At 42.1% G+C, this 22,087-nt stretch overlaps 1 protein-coding gene across 3 annotated transcripts in view; it reads right to left on the bottom strand.

The window, feature by feature from the left end:
- Nucleotides 1-377: 377 nt before the first annotated feature.
- ASTN1 (astrotactin 1) overlaps nt 378-22,087 on the bottom strand; it is a 583,832-nt gene continuing 562,122 nt past the window's right edge. For all 3 annotated transcript variants that reach the window (XM_056532005.1, XM_056532006.1, XM_056532008.1), the window contains one exon: nt 378-6,158. In XM_056532005.1, coding sequence (XP_056387980.1) covers nt 5,921-6,158 — 238 coding nt within the window. In that variant the 3' untranslated portion in view covers nt 378-5,920. The remainder of the gene's footprint in view (nt 6,159-22,087) is intronic.

The raw sequence follows: 22,087 nt of genomic DNA, 5'->3' as shown, positions 1-22,087 counted from the left end.
TTTCCCTGACCATGTGACTGCTTATAAGCAGTTCCTTTATCACAGTGTAGTTCTCTGATGTAAGAACAGAACTTCCAATATGAAACACTCCTTTGGATTGCCAACACAAAACAGTAGGTATGAAACAAGAGATACAAAAATCAGCAAATTATTTCTAGACTAAAACCGGACACTTCTTGGCAAACTTTTGTCTAAATATTTAACTGAGACATTGGGGATCTATAGTCATTTTGTTATTTACAATTTACAAATATGTGTCATTTCTAGTGTTGCTCACGAATATTCGCAATGCGAATTTTATTCGCGAATATCGTATATTCGCGAATTCGCGAATATTCGCAAATATAGCACTATATATTCGTAATTACGAATATTCGTTTTTTGTTTTTTTTTCACAGTACACATCACAGTGATCATCCCTCTCTGCTTCCAGCTTATGTGGTGTAAAGAAAGCTCTAATACTACTGTGTGAGACTGGGGCGCGAATTTCCGCATTTGCGAAAATTTACATACGCTAATTTTCACATATGCGAATTTTCTCTTATGCTAATTTTCGTATGCGCGAATATTCGTATATGCGAAAATAAAACGGAAATATTACGAATATGCGAATATATGACGAATATTCGTCCATATATTCGCGAATATTCGCGAATTCGAATATGGCCTATGCCGCTCAACACTAGTCATTTCGAGGCACCTTTAGAAAGATGAAAGGAAATGATTAACGTTGCCGAAATTTAGCTAAAATTGGTGAGATCCGCCCAATAGGGTATGTTCAAATTACAAATAACTTTGGGGGCCCGTCTGTCGAGCCTTCTAGTTCATATGCTACAGTTTCATTTATAATGAATTAAGTACTGGCAGTGGTCATTACATACGCAATATGGACGCTCTATCGCTGTGGTCTCCAAACTGTGAACCTCCAGATGTTGCAAAGCATGCTGGGAGTTGTATTTTTTTTTTTAAACATTTGGAGGTCCACAGTTTGGAGACTGTTTCCAGACAATTTCCAGACTATTAAAGGGGTAGTTCAGGGAGCTGAACTTATCAGACACCTAGGGGGATATTTATCAAAGTTGTCTATGTCCCGCATCAATATAGACCAAACTATAGAGGGTTAGTCTGGTCTATTGTGCGCCTAATTTATCAAATGGCGCACGGCTCTTGATAAATTCTGTGCACAGACTGCATGATCTATGCTTTAGTCTATATTTAAACCTGCTCCAACATGGTCTGACATTCCGGCGTACTTTCAGCCTATGCGACTTGTCGCTGAAAAGTCGCTTTTGATAAATTCAGCACCAATGCATTTTTCAATGCATTTTTGTCTAAAATAGACTAGCATGCATCATGTTCTAAAAATCCTCTAGAGCAAAAGTCGCAGAAAAGTCGCACATATTTAGACTGCGACTTTCTGTGCGACAAATTTAGACAAGAAAAACCAGTCTAAATCCTTTGATAAATCTCCCCTTTAAAGGGGTACTCCGGTGCTAAGACATCTTATCCCTTAAGATGCCTGATCGTGGGGGTCCCGCCGCGACAGCTGTCACGCCCCCTCCCATAGGCTTGCATTGAGGGGGTGGATTGTGACGTCACACGGGGCGGGGCCATGACGTCACAATGCTCCGACCCCGTGATCGCCAGTAATCAGACCCGCGATCAGGCATCTTATCCCCTATCATTTGGATAGGGAATAAGATGTCTTAGCGCCGGAGTACCCCTTTAACTATGCTGATAATTATCAAGATCCCAAATGCAATCAAATACAGCATTACAGCGTACAGTGTTTGACTCAGTTGAATAGTCTAGTCAAAGATAGGTTTCATCAATGGGAGCCATTTCACAACACCGTTTCATTAGTAGATTTCCATAAGGAGTGTTATAGACAGCAATAAAATGTTTCTACAGTTTATACAATAAGTAACATTTGATTGGTTGCTCTTAAAAACAAAGATAAATTGCCAGGTACAGTATCACATTTTCTCAGTAATTTCACTGTGCTATATTTTATACTAAATATTATGCAAAAGAGCATCTTTCTAAAGAGAAATATTCAAAGAAGAACCAAAGATGGTTGGCTGGCTAACTGCTGGTTATTTTTAGAGTACGACCTTGGTAAGCTACTGAATAAAGCTATGTTCACACTAGCATCATGGCTTCTATTACTACAGTTTTCATTAGCTTTCTTGGTGCCCAAGGCAGAGGTTTAAATGGTCACTGTCATTTTCCATCCATGTGACAGCCTAAGCGATTCCTAACATATTTGTAAATAAATTCCTTAGCTAAAATTGGCTTCTGACCCCCAAAGAATAGCTTGGAATCTTGGCCACTAGGTGTCTCAATCCTGTAATCTACTGGTTTAGGGGAAATCTGTCTTTAGTAACAGCTTGATCAGGGTAAAACACAGGAAGTGGAGTGTGCTACATGGAGAAGAGAAAGACAAAGCCTGAGCTGTGTACCTGCAAGCTGAGCTGATATGCCTGCTGAAAATGATCTACACTGTATCTCTGTTCCTCAAAGGTAAATCAAGGCTTCACCCTTATCTCTGACCTCCATAAAGCTCTGGGCAGCTGTCACTCGTGTAAACCCCAGTGTACCCACTGCTGTACGTACGCAGTGCTGTGGTGTAATCTCCCTTAGCTTTAGCTTCTCAGATGAAGCAGCAAGTGTAGCAGCTCGGTGCTTAGTATAACCCTTACATTGCTGTGATCCTGCTGCTGTTGCTTTCATTTCTGCTTTCATAGCACTTTTCATAGCCAGTTCATCAGAAACCCTTTCTCCCTTCTCATTATATCTAGTTCTATACTGAATAAATCCTCTCCAGGACAGTGCATGCCTGTTCAGTGCACTTTCACCAGCACCATGTCACCATTATGCTGTGATTGGCCAGGGAAGTAATGGAGAAAGTAACTAATTAAGAGTGTAACCCCCCCCCCACCCCCCCACCCTTTCCTCACACACACACACAGTGGGTCTATGGAAATAAATTAATAAGATGTTTTTTAGGGTACATTCACACAGTGGAATCACTGCAACCAAAATTCTGCAGCGGACAACACTGACCTCAATGGGATCTGCTGCAAATTTTCCACTATGGAAATTCTGCCGCTGACAACTCACGATTAACTAACCTGTGTAAGCGTACCTGTAACCCAGAAATTGCATGCCTACTTCTTAGTGGAACCCTTGGCGACTGTCTACCTCCTGCCCTGGCCCTTTTTATGATGGGTCTTTTGTGTAACGGATCACACAGATACTGACCATCAACTCAATATTCCTCTGTTGCTTGAAATAAAACAGTAAAATGGACTCTAATGAACAAAGTCTAAGTTAAAGTAAGGTTGATAGAGGGGAAATCAAAATTCTAGAACTGGATGACCTCTCAAATTGCAACAAATCTTGCATTGCAGGTGGTCTGGTTTCAAAAGTAATAGCGCAAAAGTTACAAATTCATAGACGAGAACATTGATTGTCAATTCTGCTGTCAAGATGGCATGTTTCATTGAGCTAGAACGGCAGATCCTCCTAGTACAGCATACTCTATCTTCCCTTGCTAACAACATAAGTTTTTCATTTGCTATTCATTTGCTAGGTTCTGTTTTTTTTTGTAATAGTTAAATCATTTACAAATTTATGATAACATATGGTTTATGAACTGAGGTGTAAATCAGTGTTATCGCAAATGAGAGCAGGGAATGCTGCACCCCTTCATCTCCGCTCCCATTGAATTCAAGTCTACAAAAAAGGTGGGCCATGGAACTGCTTCTCTGAGACTCTGCACTGTTGGTAATGCCACTTTTTTTGCTATAAACTTTTCCAAAATACTACGTAAAAAAACCTAGCTTTATTAGTTATTGGCAAGATGATCCATTCTCCATTATTTTATTACTAGCATCTATAGACAAGCTACCGCCAATCCCCTGGGAAGTTCAGCTCATGATACTTCTACTATCCTTATTAATGGCCCAGGGATTTTTTTACTGACTGTACTGTACTAACTGATCTTTGAACTCAAAGGACCAGGCGTTAAAGTGAACCTTTACATTTTTTAAGCCACTGAAAATAAAGAGATTGATCTGATTCATATGCTTACGAGTTGTGTCTTGAAAAAGGCCCTTACCATCTAAATAATTTGCATCATCAATATAGCTTCCTATCATACTTTTTGTATGTTGTGTATGTATGACATAAAGACACGAGAGAGTCAAATCTATACACATCTATACATTCAGCAAAATGTAATAAATTTATAACTATATAAAGTTTGAATCGTACTAAAATTTTTTCTTTGATCCATTAACACACAAAAGAATATTTTATAATTTCATGAAAATTTCTGAAAAATAATCATGGCCACACATGGTAAAATTTTTATCATTTAAAGTAAACAATTGGGTTAACTTTATTGCTTCTTATGTGAATGGGTTAATAAGTGGTTGGATTTCCTATAGACCAAAAGGTTTAAATCTGACCTTCAATATGGCCATTCAGTGGGAACAACGGGACAAATGGGCGTGATCGCTTGAAGAGGTCTACTGGGCAAGGAGACAAGTAGGCATCGAACTGCAAAATTCCATCAATGATGAGCGGTGAATGGTAGTGAATTCCCGGCGATGACTTACGTTGAGTGAATGTTTGGTGTAAATATGTGAGACCAGGTAAAATACTTTTTTTGTTGGGAAACACAGGAAGTGGAAATGGTCATTAAAGAGTTGTTAGGATCAAAGACACAAAACGGAAGCAAAAATTAAGTAATTGATAAGGGAAAAGTTGCAAAAGAATGGACATTTTTGGATAGTAGAAAGTTGAGATGGAGCTGTAATAATGAATGAAGTCAATGGTTCAAGTGAGGAGACACAGAATGGTCCCTATGTATGTGAACAGGATTTCAACTATTCAACCAGCTCGTCTTTCCATGAAACATTCTCTTTCAGCTACGTAACATATTTCCCGTCAGCATAAATAAACTATTAACATAACTCATCTTGGCTTTATGGTCCTGGTCTATTGAGGTCAATGAAAAAAATTATTTCAACTAATTTTGTTAGAAAAACTAGTAAAGTGTAAAAAAAAAAAAAAAAAAAAAAAGCCTTCTTGGCTCACGTCAAATTGGTGGAAAAAGGACTTGGATCTTCTTCATGGGGCAAAGCTGCTGCTGACCCAGTTGCGTAGCTGGAAGACACAGATAAATAGACCAAACCCAGCAAAAAACAGGCACTGTGTGATCAGCTCTGATACTTCTAGAATCTTTTCAAGGAAAGCCAGAATAAATCAGAGCTCCAACAAGGTTAGAGTTACTGAACACATGAAGAGAACTCTCAGTGTGGAATGATCCTTATTTATCACTTGTAGGTATAGAAAAGAAGGGGTTCATTTTATATTTCATACACATTTACAGTAAGTGGGATCTTCTTAACCAAGGCAGAACACTGACTCTTACTACCGATATAACATAGAAAAAGCATGGTATCATTTCCATTGGTTTGTAAATCTTGGTTAACATTGCACAGACTTCATGGCATAATGGGGGTAAACATTTTCATGACATAGAGCCTGAGTTACATCATTGTTGCAACCATTTAGGTATGTATGTCCATAACATTGGATGCAATACTTACTGTAGGACATAACATAATATACATCTGGGGTTTAGGTTTCTGGTATTACACTTGCTTTGTGTTTAGTGCACTGAGACTGAGGAGGTCATGACATCTCTTGCCATGTTTATACATCCAGAAACTAACAAGTGGCAGTCATATATGTTGTCCAGTTAATTTCTGTTGTGAGATCAGAACTTGACACAAGGCTAGTTGATCAACAAATCATTTTTTTTTTGTACAGTTATGAATCCAGCTTGCTTTTATATGAAGCACATTCTGTTCCTGAGTCCTGGTACTGGGCGAGGCACCAGTGACTTTCAGTTGTCTTTACTGTCTCCGTAATCGTTGCTCAGCACTATAAGTATTTGTTCCTCACAGTTCTTCCTCAGGTCTCTACTTAGTTCAGTCCAGTTCATTGCATTAGATTTAGGCTCACTGTAGCGGCAGGCAAGATAGCGTAGGGAAGAGCGTCGTAGGCTGATTCTTGGCTCTCCTAGAAGATAGCTGCATCGTGGACTCAAGGCTTCAAGCTGAGATAATACCAACCCAGCTTTCCTGTAAAAAAAGGTGCAAGACAAATGGCAAATATTTTTCTTTATGCAATACGTGCTAGATCTTAAAGGGATTGTCCCCAGCTTGTTCCCTTCATATTTCTCGGCTCCTTCAGCCTGTTTGCAGTGCGGTTAGGAAATCCAAAAGCAATCAAAGCAGGGAAGTAACACTGATTTGTAAATTACTTCTATTAAAAAAATCTTAATCCTTCCAATAGTTATAAGCTGCTGAATACCACAGAGAAAATTATTTTCTTTTTGGAACACAGAGCTCTCTGCTGACATCATGAGCACAGTGCTCTCTGCTGACATCTCTGTCCATTTTAGGAACTGTCCAGAGCAGCATATGTTTGCTATGGGGATTTTCTCCTACTCTAGACAGTTCTTAAAATGGACAGAGATGTCAGTAGAGAGCACTGTGCTCGTGATTCAGCAGAGAGCTCTGTGTTCCAAAAAGAAAATAATTTCCTCTGTAATATTCAGCAGCTAATAAATACTGGCAGGATTAAGATTTTTTTAATAGAAGTAATTTACAAATTTGTTTAACTTTCTTTCACCAGTTGATTTAAAAAAAAGTTTTCCACCGGAGTGCCCCTTTAACAGATACAGCAAACAACAAATACAATCAATCACATAACAAGGACATAAGATTGTTTTTAAAGAAACATTAAAAATAAGCACATTTAAAGATTTATCATGCAAATTGTAATAAAATCACTGCAACACTAACACCATCACAAAGCACCACAACATGTAACATATACACAGTTACTAACATTCTCTAATGCCTAGAAATATTATGTGGTTTTATTAATTGGCTTAATGGTGAACATGAGTTATTATCGTTTTTCAGACACCTTTTAGGACATTGGAAGCTAAACTAGTAAAACTCTTGGCAAATTGTAATAACTTATAACCTGAGACCACAGGATAGGTGATAAGCTGCTGGTTGGTGTGGATCAAACCAATGAAACCCCCAATGATTACGAGAACAGGTGTCCCAGGTGCCCCTGGTTGAAGGTAGTGGTGGTCTCTGAATGCTTTATTCAGCTATTTTCATCAGTTCCATAGACTTTGAATGGAGCAGCAGTAGACATGCTCAGCCACTGCTCCATTAACCCCTTGGGGACGGAGCCCATTATGACCCTAAGGACGGGAGCATTTTTTGCAAATCTGACCACTGTCACTTTAAGCATTAATAACTCTGGGATGCTTTTACTTATAAATTTGATTCCGAGATTGTTTTTTCGTGACATGTTCTACTTTATGTTAGTGATAAATTTTCGTCGATACTTGCATCCTTTCTTGGTGAAAAATTCAAAAATTTCATGAAAAATTTGAAAATGTAGCATTTTTCTAAATTTGAAGCTCTCTGCTTATAAGGAATATGGATATTCCAAATAAATTATATATTGATTCACATATACAATATGTCTACTTTATGTTTGCATCATAAAATTGATGAGTTTTTACTTTTGGAAGACACCAGAGGGCTTCAAAGTTCAGCAACAATTTTCCAATTTTTCGCAAAATTTTCAAAATTGGAATTTTTCAGGGACCAGTTCAGGTTTGAAGTGGATTTGAAGGGTCTTCTGGTTAGAAATACCCGATAAATGACCCCATTATAAAAACTGCACCCCTCAAAGTATTCAAAATGACATTCAGTCAGCGTTTTAACCCTTTAGGTGTTTCACAGGAATAGCAGCAAAGTGAAGGAGAAAATTCAAAATCTTCATTTTTTTACACTCGCATGTTCTTGTAGACCCAGTTTTTGAATTTTTACAAGGGGTAAAAGGAAAAAAATCCTCTCAAAATTTGTAACCCAATTTCTCTCGAGTAAGAAAATACCTCATATGTGTATGTCAAGTGTTCGGCGGGTGCACTAGAGGGCTCAGAAGCGAAGGAGCAGCAATGGGATTTAGGAGAGTGAGTTTTTCTGAAATGGTTTTTGGGGGGCATGTCCCATTTAGAAAGCCCCTATGGTGCCAGGACAGCAAAACACCCCACATTGCACACTATTATGGAAACGACACCCCTCAAGGACCATAACAAGGGGTACGGTGAGCCTTAACACCCCACAGGTGTTTGACAACTTTTTGTTAAAGTCGGATGTGTAAATGAAAAAAAAATATTTTTCCACTAAAATGCTGTTTTTTTTCCCCAAATTTAACTTTTTTACAAAGGGTAATAGGAGAAAATGCCCCCCAAAATATGTAACCCCATTTCTTCTGAGTATGGAAATACCCCATGTTTGGACGTCAAGTGCACTGCGAGCGAACTACAATGCTCAGAAGTGAAGGAGCACCATTGAGCTTTTAGAGAGATAATTTGTTTGGAATGGAAGTCGGGGGCCATGTGCATTTACAAAGCCCCCCGTGGTGCCAGAACAGTGGACCCCCCACATGTGACCCCATTTTGGAAACTACACCCCTCACGGAATGTAATAAGGGGTACAGTGAGCATTTACACCCCACTGGCGTTTGACAGATCTTTGGAACAGTGGGCTGTGCAAACAAAAAATTAAATTTTTCATTTTCACGTACCACTGTTCGAAAAATCTGTCAGACCCCTGTGGGGCGTAAATGCTCACTGTACCCCTTATTACATTCCGTGAGGGGTGTAGTTTCCAAAATGGGGTCACATGTGGGTATTTATTTTTTTGCATTTATGTCAGAACCGCTGTAAAATCAGCCACCCCTGTGCAAATCACCAATTTAGGCCTCAAATGTACATGGTGCGCTCTCACTCCTGAGCCTTGTTGTGCGCCCGCAGAGCATTTTACGTCCACATATGGGGGATTTCCGTACTCAGGAGAAATTGCGTTACAAATTTTGGGGGTCTTTTTTTCCTTTTACCTCTTGTGAAAATAAAAAGTAAAGGGCAACACCAGCATGTTAGTGTAAAAATTTTTTTTTTTTACACTAACAGGCTGGTGTAGACCCCAACTTTTCCTTTTAATAAGGGGTAAAAGGAGAAAAAGCCCCCCAAAATTTGTAGTGCAATTTCTCCCGAGTACAGAAATACCCCTAAACTGTTTCCTTGAAATACGACAGGGCTCCAAAGTGAGAGAGCACCATGCTCATTTGAGGACTAAATTAGGGATTGCATAGGGGTGGACATAGGGGTATTCTACGCCAGTGATTCCCAAACAGGGTGCCTCCAGCTGTTGCTAAACTCCCAGCATGCCTGGACAGTCAGTGGCTGTCCGAAAATGCTGGGAGTTGTTGTTTTGCAACAGCTGGAGGCTCCGTTTTGGAAACACTGCTGTACAATACGTTTTTCATTTTTATTGGGGGGGACAGTGTAAGGGGGTGTTTATGTAGTGTTTTACTCTTTATTAGGTGTTAGTATAGTGTAGTGTTTTTAGGGTACATTCACACTGGCGGGTTACAGTGAGTTTCCCGCTAGGAATTTGCGCTGCAGCGAAAAATTTGCCGCAGCTCATACTTGAAGCAGGAAACTTGCTGTAAACCCGCCCGTGTGAATGTACCCTGTACGTTCACATGGGGGGGGGCAAACCTCCAGCTGTTTCAAAACTACAACTCCCAGCATGCACGGTCTGTTAGTACATGCTGGGAGTTGTAGCTTTGCAACAGCTGGAGGCACACTGGTTGGAAAATCTTCAGTTAGGTTCTGTTACCTAACTCAGTATTTTCCAACCAGTGAGCCTCCAGCTGTTGCAAAACTACAACTCCCAGCATGCACGGTCTGTCAGTACCTGCTGGGAGTTGTAGTTTTGCAACAGCTGGAGGCACACTGGTTTGAAAACCTTCAGTTAGGTTTTGTTACCTAACTCAGTATTTTCCAACCAGTGAGCCTCCAGCTGTTGCAAAACTACAACTCCCAGCATGCACGGCCTGTCAGTACATGCTGGGAGTAGTAGTTTTGAAACAGCTGGAGGCTGAGTTGGGTTCTGTTACCTAACTCAGTATTTTCCAACCAGTGTGCCTCCAGCTGTTGCAAAACTACAATTCCCAGCATGTCTGATCACAGAAGGGCATGCTGGGAGATGTAGTTATGCAACAGCTAGAGGTACGCAACTACAACTCCCAGCATGCCGAGACAGCTGTTTTCTGTGTGGGCATGCTGGAATTTGTAGTTTTGCAACATCTGGAGTGCTACAATTTAGAGACAACTGAACAGTGATCTCCAAACTTTGGACCTCCAGATGTCGCAAAACTACAACTCCCAGCATGCCCAGACAGCAAACAGCTGTGTGGGCATGCTAGGAGTTGTAGTTTTGCAAGATCTAGAGGGCAGTATAGAGATCACTGTGCAGTGGTCTCTAAACTGTAGACCTCCAGCTGTTGCAAAACTACAAATTCCAGCATGCCCACAAAGCAAACAGCTGTCTGGGCATGCTGGGAGTTGTAGTTTTGCAACATCTGGAGGGCTACAGTCTAGAGACCACTATAGTGGTCTCTGACTGTAGCCCTCTAGATGTTGCTAGGCAACTACTCACCGGCTTCCGTCGCATCCAGGAGCCGTCCTCTTCTGCCGCACGCCACCGCAGATCTCTGTCGCCGCCGCAGATCTCCGTCGCCGCCCGCCGATCCCCGTCGCTCCGCTGCCTCCGTAGGGATAAGGGGACGTCGGCGCCCGATCCTCTTCGTTTTCCCCGTTCTGCCCCGCCTATTGTGGGTGGGCAGGACGGGGAAAACGAAAGTAAACCCCTCCGCCCCTGATCTGCTATTGGTGGTCGCGTCTAGACCACCAATAGCAGAGATAGGAGGGGTGGCAACTCTGCCACCTCACTCCTATCGCTTTAGGGGGATCGTGGGTGTCTTAGACACCCGCGATCCCCCTTCTATTCCGGGTCACCGGGTCACCATAGACCCGGAATCGGCGCAAATCGCAAGTGTGAATTCACTTGCCATTTGCGCCGATTGCCGACATGGGGGGGTCTAATTACCCCCCTGGGCATTTGCACGGGGTGCCTGCTGATAGATATCAGCAGTCACCCCGGCCCGGTCCCAGCCAAGCGCGCGGCGGGGGCCGAAATTCCCACGGGCGTATGGATACGCCCTTCGTCCTTAAGTACCAGGACGCAAGGGCGTATGCATACGCCCTTCGTCCCCAACAGGTTAAACTGAATTACATGTGTCCCCCATTCTCGTGATTAGTGTTGAGTAGTGTTGAGCGGCATAGGCCATATTCGAATTCGCGAATGTTCGCAAATATATGGACGAATATTCGTCATATATTCGCGAATATTCGCATATTCATAATATTCTTGTTTTATTTCCGCATATGAGAAAATTTGTGTATGCGAAAATAACATATGCGAAAATTTGCATATACAAAATTACCATAAGCAAAAATTTGCATATGCGAAAATTAGCATATATGAATTTTCGCATATGCGAAAATTTACACACCAGTCTCACACAGTAGTATTAGAGCCTTCTTTACACCACACAATCTGGAAGCAGAGAGAGATGATCACTGTGATGTGTACTGTGAAAAAAAAAAAAAAAAAAATGAATATTCGTCATTACGAATATATAGCGCTATATTCGCGAATATTCGCGAATATGCGATATTCGCAAATAAAACTGCATAGGCCATATTCGAATTTGCGATATTTTGCGAATATATGGACGAATATAGCTTGTGTGGTGTAAAGAAGGCTCTAATACTACTGTGTGAGACTGGCGTGCGAATTTTCGCATATGCGAAAATTAACATATGCTAATTTTCGCATATGGGCATTTTCGCTTATGCAAATTTTCGCCTATATATTAATTACTACTACTACTATTACAACACTACTGCCTGTCACTCAGCTTTCCCAGTCTTCTGAAGGGAGCATCTGTCTGGTGGAGGAACCATATTGCAGAGGAGACATGGAGTAAAGTACCAGAAGTGTCACATTGGTATTCTGCCAGGAGCCATAGTGCAGGAAGAAGTCACCATCTAGGCCTGGAGGAAAAATAAAGTAACTACTCCAAATTTTATTCAGTATCAGTATCACTGTGTGGTGGTAATGTATAATAATGCTGTGGTGATATTATTTATCCTTTATGTAGTGGTATTAACCCTTTAACGACCACGGACATAAATGTACGTCCTGGTTTGGTGGGACTTCCCGCACCAGGACGCACATTTACATCCTGTGTATGACCACGAGCATCGGAACGGTGCTCGCGTCAGACACGGCAGACACGGGGACCCGCTGATAATGGCCATCATCCGCGATCGCACGGATGTCCGCCATTAACCCCTCAGATACCGTGATCAATACAGATCACGGCATCTGCGGCAGTGCGGTACTTTGAATTGATGATCGGATCGCGCGCAGCGCTGCCACGGGGATCCAATCATCCAGTATGGCGGCCGGAGGTCCCCTCACCTGACTCCGGCCGTCTCCGGCCAGGTTTTGTGAAAAGGTCGATCTATAGTAGCTCATCTGCAACTGCATGTATATAGTCAATATTTAAATGTGCCTATGGGTGTATTCACATGTACAGTATTTTGTGCATATTTGATGCTGTGTTCAATAATTTACTTTACATTGAAATCTGCAGCATAAAATCTGCATCTTCAAATCTTGCGCATCAAATATGGGCAGAATACTGGGCATTTGAATACACCCTAGAAATATATGTAGAATTTCTTAGGGAAAATGTTTGCACTTTGCTCTGGTATATTACAATTGACAGCTTGTTTGTAGATCCACAGTGCAAGAAACCATTGCTGTCAAATATTATACTGCTGTGTTTGATAGCAATGGCTGGACTTATTCCTGAGGACCAAGAAAACTGTTTTATTCCTTTGTTCTGATGATAAGTAGGGTCTCAGCAGCCAGACCCCCCACTTTTTGATTAAAAGATGATTTACAGACCCCTTTTATACCCATTTACCAAAATTAGGCCATTTTGTGACTTGTCATGCTGCACGAAATTAAGATATTTTTTTTTTTTTTAGCTTTTGGTAAGATGGGGGGGGGGGGGGGGGGGGGATGGGGGGGGGGCAGACCAGACACAATGGCTCTATGGGGCCCCCGAAATTCTTGATGGTGGCCCTGACAACCGCTCCACGATAATGCATGCCAATGGCTTTTATTCCCGTCAATAATGTCTGCGGCAAGTATGTGATCGGAACAAAGGGAGGAGCTCCCTATTATCTCTCATCGTCAACTCAGCCAGTAAAAGGCAGAAACAATTGTGGAAAAACAATTGTGAAGTGTTTTTTTTTTTTGTATAATTTTTCCAAAACAAGTTTTAATACTAAGATATGTGCTCCAGATTATTTCTATTAAGTAATACTCATCTGAACAAGCCCTTAACCTGTTGGGGACCACAGGCATATGGATACGCCCTTGCGTCCTGGTACTTAAGGGCCAAGGGCGTACCTGTACACCTGTGGGAATTTCGTTCCCTGACGCTAGGCATCCCGTGCAAATGCCTGGGGGGGGGGGGGTCCTGAGACCCCATTCAGATCGGCGATTCACGGCTAATCCAGGTTGATCGGGTCTCTGATGACCCGATAGCCCGGAAAATCGGGATTATCGGAGCTGTCAGAGACAGCCCCGATCATCCTAAAGGATAGGAGCGAGGTGGCAGGGGTGCCACTTCCTCCTATCCCCTGCGATTGGCCAATGCTGCCAATCGGCGAATCGCAGGGCAGGGCTGGAGAACGTTCATTTCCTCTGCTCTGCCCGCCCCTGGATGTCGGGGCAGAGCAGGGGAAGACGGTGGCAATGTGCAGGGGCTGTTGTGGGGACTGCTGGTTACCTGTGCTCACACGGCGACCGAGGAGCAGGGACTGGCGGCTGACAGGAGGCGCAGGCAAGTGGAGGCGGCGGTTTCCCAGATACAGCTGTGAAGATCACCGTGAAGTGATCTTCACTGCTGTACCTAGGAGTTTCAAAACTACAACTTACAGCAAGCCCAGACAACCTTTGGCTGTCTGGGCATGCTGGGAGTTGTAGTTTTGCTAAATCTGGAGGGCCACAGTTTGGAGACCACTGTCCTTCCAGATGTTGCAAAACTACAACTCTCAGCATGCCCAGACTGTCCAGGCTTGCTGGGAGTTGTATTTCTTTAACATTTGGCCCTTCAGATCTTGCAGAACTACAACTCCTAGCATGCTTGGACAGTCTCGGCATGCTGGGGGTTGTAGTTTTACAACATCTGGATGGGCAAAGTTTGGAGACCACTATACAGTGGTGTCCAAACTGTAGCGCTCCAGATGTCAATTCAAAGCATGCCCAGACTGTCCAGGCATGTTGGGAGTTGTAGTTCGGCAACATCTGGCCCTTCAGATGTTGCCGAACTACAACTCCCAGCATGCCTGGGCAGTCTGGACATACTTGGAGTTGAAGTCTTGCAACATCTGGAGGGCTACAGTTTGGAGACCACTACACAGTGGTCTCCAAACGGTTCTCCTCCAGTTGTGGCATAACTACCACTCCCAACATGCCCTTCGGCTGTCTGGGCATGCTGGGAGTTGTAGTATTGCAACAACTGGAGGTGCACTGGTTGGGAAACAATGTCTGTTTCCTAACTCAGTGTTTTGCAACCTGTGTGCCTTCTGCTGTTGCAAAGCTATAACTCCCAGCATGCACTGACAGACCATGCATGCTGGGAGTTGTAATTTTACAACAGCTGGAGGCACATGGGTTGGGAAACACTGAGTTAGGAAACAGACAGTGGTGCGGAAACACTGCGGTAGTCTGTTACCTAACTCAGTGTTTCACAATCCCAACCAGTGTGCCTCCAGCTGTTGCATAACTACAACTCCCAGCATGCATGGTCTGTCAGTTCATGCTGTGAGTTGTAGTTTTGCCCTCCCCCCATGTGAATCTACAGGGTACATTCACACGGGTGGGGGTTTACAGCAAGTTTTCCGCTTCCCCGATGCTGCAGTGGGAAACTCACTGTAAATCTCCGCCCGTGTGAATGTACCCTAAAAACACTACACTATACTAGCACTACATTTACACTACAACCTTATACTGTGCCCCCCCCCCCCATAATAAAAAAAAACATCTTGTACGTCAGTTTTTCCAAAACGGAGCCTCCAGCTGTTGCAAAATAACAACTCCCAGTATTGCCGGACAGCCATTGACTGTCCAGGCATGTTGGGGGTTTTGCAACAGCTGGAGGCATCCTGTTTGGGGAACACTGACGTACAGTATTTTTGGTGGAGGAGGCAAGTGTAACACTTGCATCCGGGTACACCCCTATGAAAATCCCTAATTTAGGTCTCAAATGCGCATGGCACTTCGGAGCCCTGTCACTTCGGAGCCCTGTCGTATTTCAAGGCAACAGTTTAGGACCACACATGAGGTATCTCCGTACTCGGCATAAATTGCGCTACAAATTTTGTGGGGCTTTTTCTCCTTTTACCCCTTATAAAAAGGTGAAGTTGGGGTCTACAAAAGCATGTTAGTGCAAAAATTTTATTTTTTACTCTAACATGCTGGTGTTGCCCCATTCTTTTCATTTTCATAAGTTTCATTCCCAAGTACGGGAATACCCCATATGTGGACGTAAAATGCTCTGCGGACGCACAACAAGACTCAGGAGTGAGAGCGCACTATGTACATTTGAGGCCTAAACTTGTGATTTGCACAGGGGTGGCTGCTGGTTACAGCGGTTCTGACATAAACGCAAAATAAATAAATACCCACATGTGACCCTATTTTGGAAACTACATCCCTCACGGAATGTAACAAGGGGTATAGTGAGCCTTAACACCCCACAGGTGACTGACAGATTTTTGAAACCGTGGTCCGTGAAAATGAAGAATGTAATTTTTCATTTGCACAGCCCACTGTTACAAAGATCTGTCAAACGCCAGTGGGGTGTAAATGCTCACTGCACCACTTGTTACATTCCTTGAGGGGTTTAGTTTCCCAAAGAGTGTGCCATGTGGGGTGTTTTTCGCTTTTCTGGCACCATGGGGGCTTCCTAAAAGTGACATGCCCCCCAAAAACCATTTCACCAAAATTCGCTTTCTAAAAGCCTAATGTTGCTCCTTCCCTTCTGAGCCCTCTAGTGCACCTGCAGATCCCTTTACATCCACATATGAGGTATTTCCTTACTCAAGAGAAATGGGGTTTCAAATTGTGGGGGGACATTTTCACCTATTACTCCTTGTGAAATGAAAAATTTGGGGTAACATCAGCATTTTTGTAAAAAAAAAAAAAGATTTTTCATTTTCACGTCCAACTTCAATGCAAAGTCGTCAAACACCCGGGGGGTGCTAAGGCTCACTGTAACCCTTGTTACATTCCTTGAGGGGTTTAGTTTCCCAAAGAGTGTGCCATGTGGGGTGTTTTTCGCTGTTCTGGCACCAGGGGGGCTTCCTAAATGAGACATGCCTCGCAAAAACCATTTCAGCAAAATTCGCTTTCCAAAAGCCCAATGTCACCCCTTCCCTTCTGAGCCCTCTAGTGCACCCACAGAGCACTTTACACCCACTTTCGAGAGAAATGGTGTTTCAAATTTTGGGGGACATTTTCACCTATTTCCCCTTGTGAAAATAAAAAATTTGGGGTAACATCAGCATTTTAGTGAAAAAAATATGTTTTTTTCATTTTCACGTCCAACTTTATTGAAAATTTGTCAAACACCTTTGGGGTGTTAAGGCTCACTGTACCACTTGTTATGCTTCTTGAAGGGTGTAGTTTCCCAAATAGTATGCCATGTGGGGTGTTTTTCGCTGTTCTAGCACCATAGGGGCTTCCTAAATGCGACATGCCCCCCAAAAAAACCATTTCAGCAAAATTCGCTCTCCAAAATCCCATTGTCTCTCCTTCTCTTCTGAGCCCTCTAGTGCGCCCACAAAGTACTTTACATCCACATTTGACGTATTTCCTTATTAGTGTTGGGTGCGAATATTCGCATTTCGAATTTTTATTGCAAATATTGCAAATTCGCTAATTCATGAATATTGCGAATATATTCGCTATTTATATTCGAAAATAACGAATATTCACTTTTTTCCACATATGCGCATATGTGAATATTCGCATATTCCTTCTTTTCACTTGTGGGTCAATTAGAATGATGCAAATACACTTGTCAGAGGTTATCAAAAACATCCCTAGCAACCAATAGTAATAGCAACCCCCTCACTGTTTTCTTCCTCAAATACGCGAATATGCGAATATTTGCATATGCGAATATAACGAATACATGAAATTCGTGAATATAAGACGAAATATCACGAATTCGAATATGGGCAATGCCACTCATCATTATTCCTTACACGAGAGAAATTGGGTTACATATTTTGGGGGCTTTTTCTCCTTTTACCCCTTGTAAAAATAAAAAATATGGGTCTACAAGAACATGTTAGTGTAAAAAATGAAGATTTTGAGATTTCACCTCCACTTTGCTGCAATTCCTGTGAAACACCTAAAGGGTTAACAAACTTTCTGAATGTCATTTTGAATACGTTAATGGGTGCAATTTTCATAATGGGGTCCATTACGGAGAATTTCCAACATAAAGACCCTCAAATTTCCTTCAAAACTGAAACAGTCCCTGAAAAATTCAGATTTTGAAATTTACTTGAAAAATTGGAAAATTGCTGCTGAGCTTTGAAGCCCTCTGGTGTCTTCAAAAAGTAAAGACATGTCAACTTTATGATGCAAACATAAAGTAGACATATTGTATATGTGAATCAATATATAATTTATTTGGAATGTATATTTTCCTTACAAGCAGAGAGCTTCAAAGTTATAAAAATGCATAATTTTCTAATTTTTCATGAAATTTGAGAATTTTTCAACAAGAAATGATGAAAGTATCGACAAACATTTACCACTTACATAAAGTAGAATATGTCACGAAAAAACTATCTCTGAATCAAATTCATAAGTACAAGCATCCCAGAGTTATTAATGCTTAAAGTGACAGTGGTCAGAATTGCAAAAAATGCTCTGGTCCTTAGGGTCAAAATGGGCTTGGTCCCCAAGGGGTTAAGTGTTAAAGGGGTACTCTGGTGAAAAACTATTTATATTTTTTTTAAATCAACTGGTGCCAGAAAGTTAAACAGATTTGTAAATTAGTTCTATTTAAAAATCTTAATCCTTCCAGTACTTATCAGCTGCTTTATGCTTCTGGAGTTCTTCTCTGTCTGTCCACAGTGCTCTCTGCTGACACATCTGTCCACATCAGGAACTGTCCAGAGAACAAGCACATCCCCATAACAAACCTTTCCTACTCTGGACAGTTCCTGATACGGACAGAGATGCCAACAGAGACCACTGTGGTCAGACAGAAAACAACTCCAGAAAGAAATACAACTTCCTCTGGAGCATACAGCGGCTGATAAGTACTGGAAGAATAAAGATTTTTAAATAGAAATAATTTACAAATCTGTTTAATTTTCTGGAGTTTAACTTTTGTTTGTTTTACTTTTTACCGGAGTAAAAAGTGACTGGGGATGACCCCATTTTAACAACTAGACCCCTCAAGGTATTCACTAGGGGGTACAGTGAGTATTTTAACACCATCGTTTTTTGGCAGGAATTATTACAAAGTCAGTGTTAAAAATTCGAAATTTGCATTTTTTCACAAATGCATCATTTGTGAGGCATATTTTTTGTACATCACTTCTGATATTGCAAGAAATGCACCCTATATTTTATTGAGCTGCTCGGCCTGTGTTTGGAAATACCCCCGCTTCGGCCATATTTGGTTCCTTGGCGGCGTGGTAGGACCCAGAAGGAGAGGAGTGCCATTTAGCTTTCAGGGCATCATTTTAGGCCGAATGGATTATAGGCCGCACTTCATGCCTGCAAAGGGTTTTAGCTGCCAGAACCATATAAAACCCCCACAAGTGACCCCATTTTGGAAACTATACCCCCTAAAGTATTCATCTAGACCAAAAGTGAGTACTTTGAGTCCTTTTTGTGTGGCTGGAATGGATACAAAGTCAGTGAAAAAATTTAAATTTTCTTTTTTATTCGCAAATGCAAAGTGGGACATATTTTTTGTACATTGCATCTGAAAAGTAGAAAATGCACCCCATATTTTATTACGATGTTTGTCCCGTGTTCGGTAATACCTCCGCTTAGACCATATTTGGTTGCTTGGCCACACGGTGGGACCCAAAAGGAGAGGAGCACCATTTGGCTTTCAGGGCATCATTATATGAATAGTCCCCATTCATGCATTTCTGCAGTATCGGTGTCCGTTGTCATGTCAAAAAAGGGATGCCAATGTATACTGGAGCCGTCTCATTCAGAAATAAATGGAGCTGCTACAGTATACGTCAGCATAACTCTTTTTGACATGATGCTGACGGATACCTCTAACACTGCGGAAACGCAGTATGAAAGGGACGCAGTGTAGGGTCACATAGAGCGCATCCGCAGCATATTTCACACTGCAGATGCCCCCCAGCAGTCACAAGGGCGAGATCACTGCTGTGGCTGGGTAGCTCAGTGTGTCCGCTCATGACTGCCGGCGGGAAATCCGCCGCTATTAGTGGACACACAAAGCTACCAAACCAAGCATGTAATATGCTGCGGATGTGCGCCTTGTGATACTACACATTATACATTTTTTTTTTTATATCTATTTAATAAATGTGTTTTTATTATTTTTTTACACTTTTTACACTTTACTTTTTTTTTTTTACACTTTTTTACTTTTTTTTTACACTCTTTTTTATACTTATTGTTTTTATACACTTTTATTTATTTTATATTTTTTTCACTTTTTTTAATGCTTTGGAATACTTAGTATTCCAAAGCATTGCAGATATATGCTGCCTGCTAGTTTTACACTAGCAGGCAGCATATCAGGACGTGCCTCAGGCACGTCCTGGCGGGCAATATCCAGGGCAGACCTGGGGGTCCTTGTAAAGAACCCCGGCTGCCCAAGTAAGCAGCAGCACCCCGCGATCGTTGCGGGGTGCTACAGGAGAGAGACAGAGGGAGTCCCCTCCCTCTGTCAAAACTCCTTACAGCTCGCGGTCGCTTCCGACCACGGTTGTAAGGGTTAAACTGCCGGGACCGAAGTTTTCTTCGGTCCCGGCAGTGCGCCAGGTCCCCGCCCGCCGGGGATTACACACAGCATCCCACGATCGCGCTGCGGGGTGCTGCAGGGAAGACAGAGGGAGCTTCCTCCCTCTGTCATAACACTTACAGCCCGCAGTCACTTCTGACCGCGGCTGTAAGGGTTAAAATGCCGGGACTGAAGTTTACTTCAGTCCCGGCATTGCCGCAGGGTCCCGGCTGTGTGTTACAGCCGAGTCCCTGCCGCGATCTCGTGGGTGCACTGGGCAGCATACACGAGAACCATGGACGAGTATACACTTCCTGGTGCGGGAACGTTCATCCTGCTTGGACGTGTATACACGTCCATGATCGTTAAGGGGTTAAAGAGGTTATCCAGGAAAAAACTTTTTTTTGTATATATCAACTGGCTCCAGAAAGTTAAACAGATTTGTAAATTACTTCTATTAAAAAATCTTAATCCTTTCAGTACTTATGAGCTGATGAAGCTGTGTTGTTCTTTTCTGTCTAAGTGCTCTCTGATGACATGTGTCTCGGGAACCGGCCAGTTTAGAAGCAAATCCCCATAGCAAACCTTTACTACTCTGTGCAGTTCCCGAGACAAGGAGAGATGTCAGCAGAGAGCACTGTTGCCAGACAGAAAACAGCAACTCAACTTCAGCAGCTGATAATTATTGAAAGGGTTAAAGGGGTATTCCAGGCAAAAACTTTTTTTTATATATCAACTGGCTCCGGAAAGTTAAACAGATTTGTAAATTACTTCTATTAAAAAATCTTAATCCTTCCTATAGTTGTTAGTTTCTGAAGTTGAGTTGCTGTTTTCTGTCTAACTGCTTTCTGATGACTCACGCCCCGGGAGCTGTGCAGTTCCTATGAGGATATTCTCCCATCATGCACAGCTCCCGTGACGTGACATCATCATTGAGCAGTTAGACAGAAAACTTCAGAAGCTAATAACTATTGGAAGGATTAAGATTTTTTAATAGAAGTAATTTACAAATCTGTTTAACTTTCTGGAGCCAGTTGACATATATATATATATATATATATATATATATATATATATATATATATATATACACATATAAAAGTTTTTTCCTGGATAACCCCTTTAAGACCAAAAAAGTTTGTGTAATTTTGGTAATTTAAGTTTGTGTGTAAGTTTGGTAATTTAACATACCCTATTCTTCTAAGCTGCTCTGTATACTATTTTACTGCTACTAACATAATTTATCCTCTATGCCAGTGGTCTTCAACCTGCAGACGTCCAGATGTTGCAAAACTGCAGCTCCCAGCATGCCCGGTCAGCCGTTGGTTGTCCGGGCATGCTGGGAGTTGTAGTTTTGCAACATCTGGAGGTCCGCAGGTTGGAGACCACTGCTCTATGCTATAGCCACAGAGTGCCGTGAAATGTTCCTCCTGTACACTTTGATCTCACTACATTTCCTGGGACAGATGTGAGAGCACCTGTTCTGGAGAATGTACAATACTGTATGCATCATCGCTCAGTTAGTGAGGTAAGCAGCAATGCATTCAGTATTGCATGCTTCGCTGCTCAATTACAGTATTGAAAATTCACCAGGCTATGTGCTTTCACACCTAGCCTGGTAAATGTACAGTACCGTATTGGGCATTAATGCATGCGATGCTGAATGCATTACCGCTCACCTTGCCACCTCACAGAAGCACAATGCACGGGTATGCCGTTTTAACTGGATGTGGCATTGCCATGATTTTGTTGTTGTGTGTAGATGCTTAAAGGGGTTATCCAGGAATAGAAAAACAGAGCTAATTTCTTTTAAAAACCGCTTCCCATCTATCTTCAGGTTGGGTGAGGTACTACAACTTGGCTCCATTCACTTGAATGGAATTGAGCTGCAGAACTAAACCCAACCTGGAGACAGACGGGGAATGGTTTTTGAAAGAAATTAGCTTTGTTTTTCTATTCCTGG

Source organism: Hyla sarda, chromosome 7, assembly GCF_029499605.1.
Source record: "Hyla sarda isolate aHylSar1 chromosome 7, aHylSar1.hap1, whole genome shotgun sequence".
Classification (NCBI taxonomy): Eukaryota; Metazoa; Chordata; class Amphibia; order Anura; family Hylidae; genus Hyla; species Hyla sarda.
Note: the sequence above shows the minus strand (reverse complement) of the source record. Positions and strands in the feature narration are given on the sequence as shown.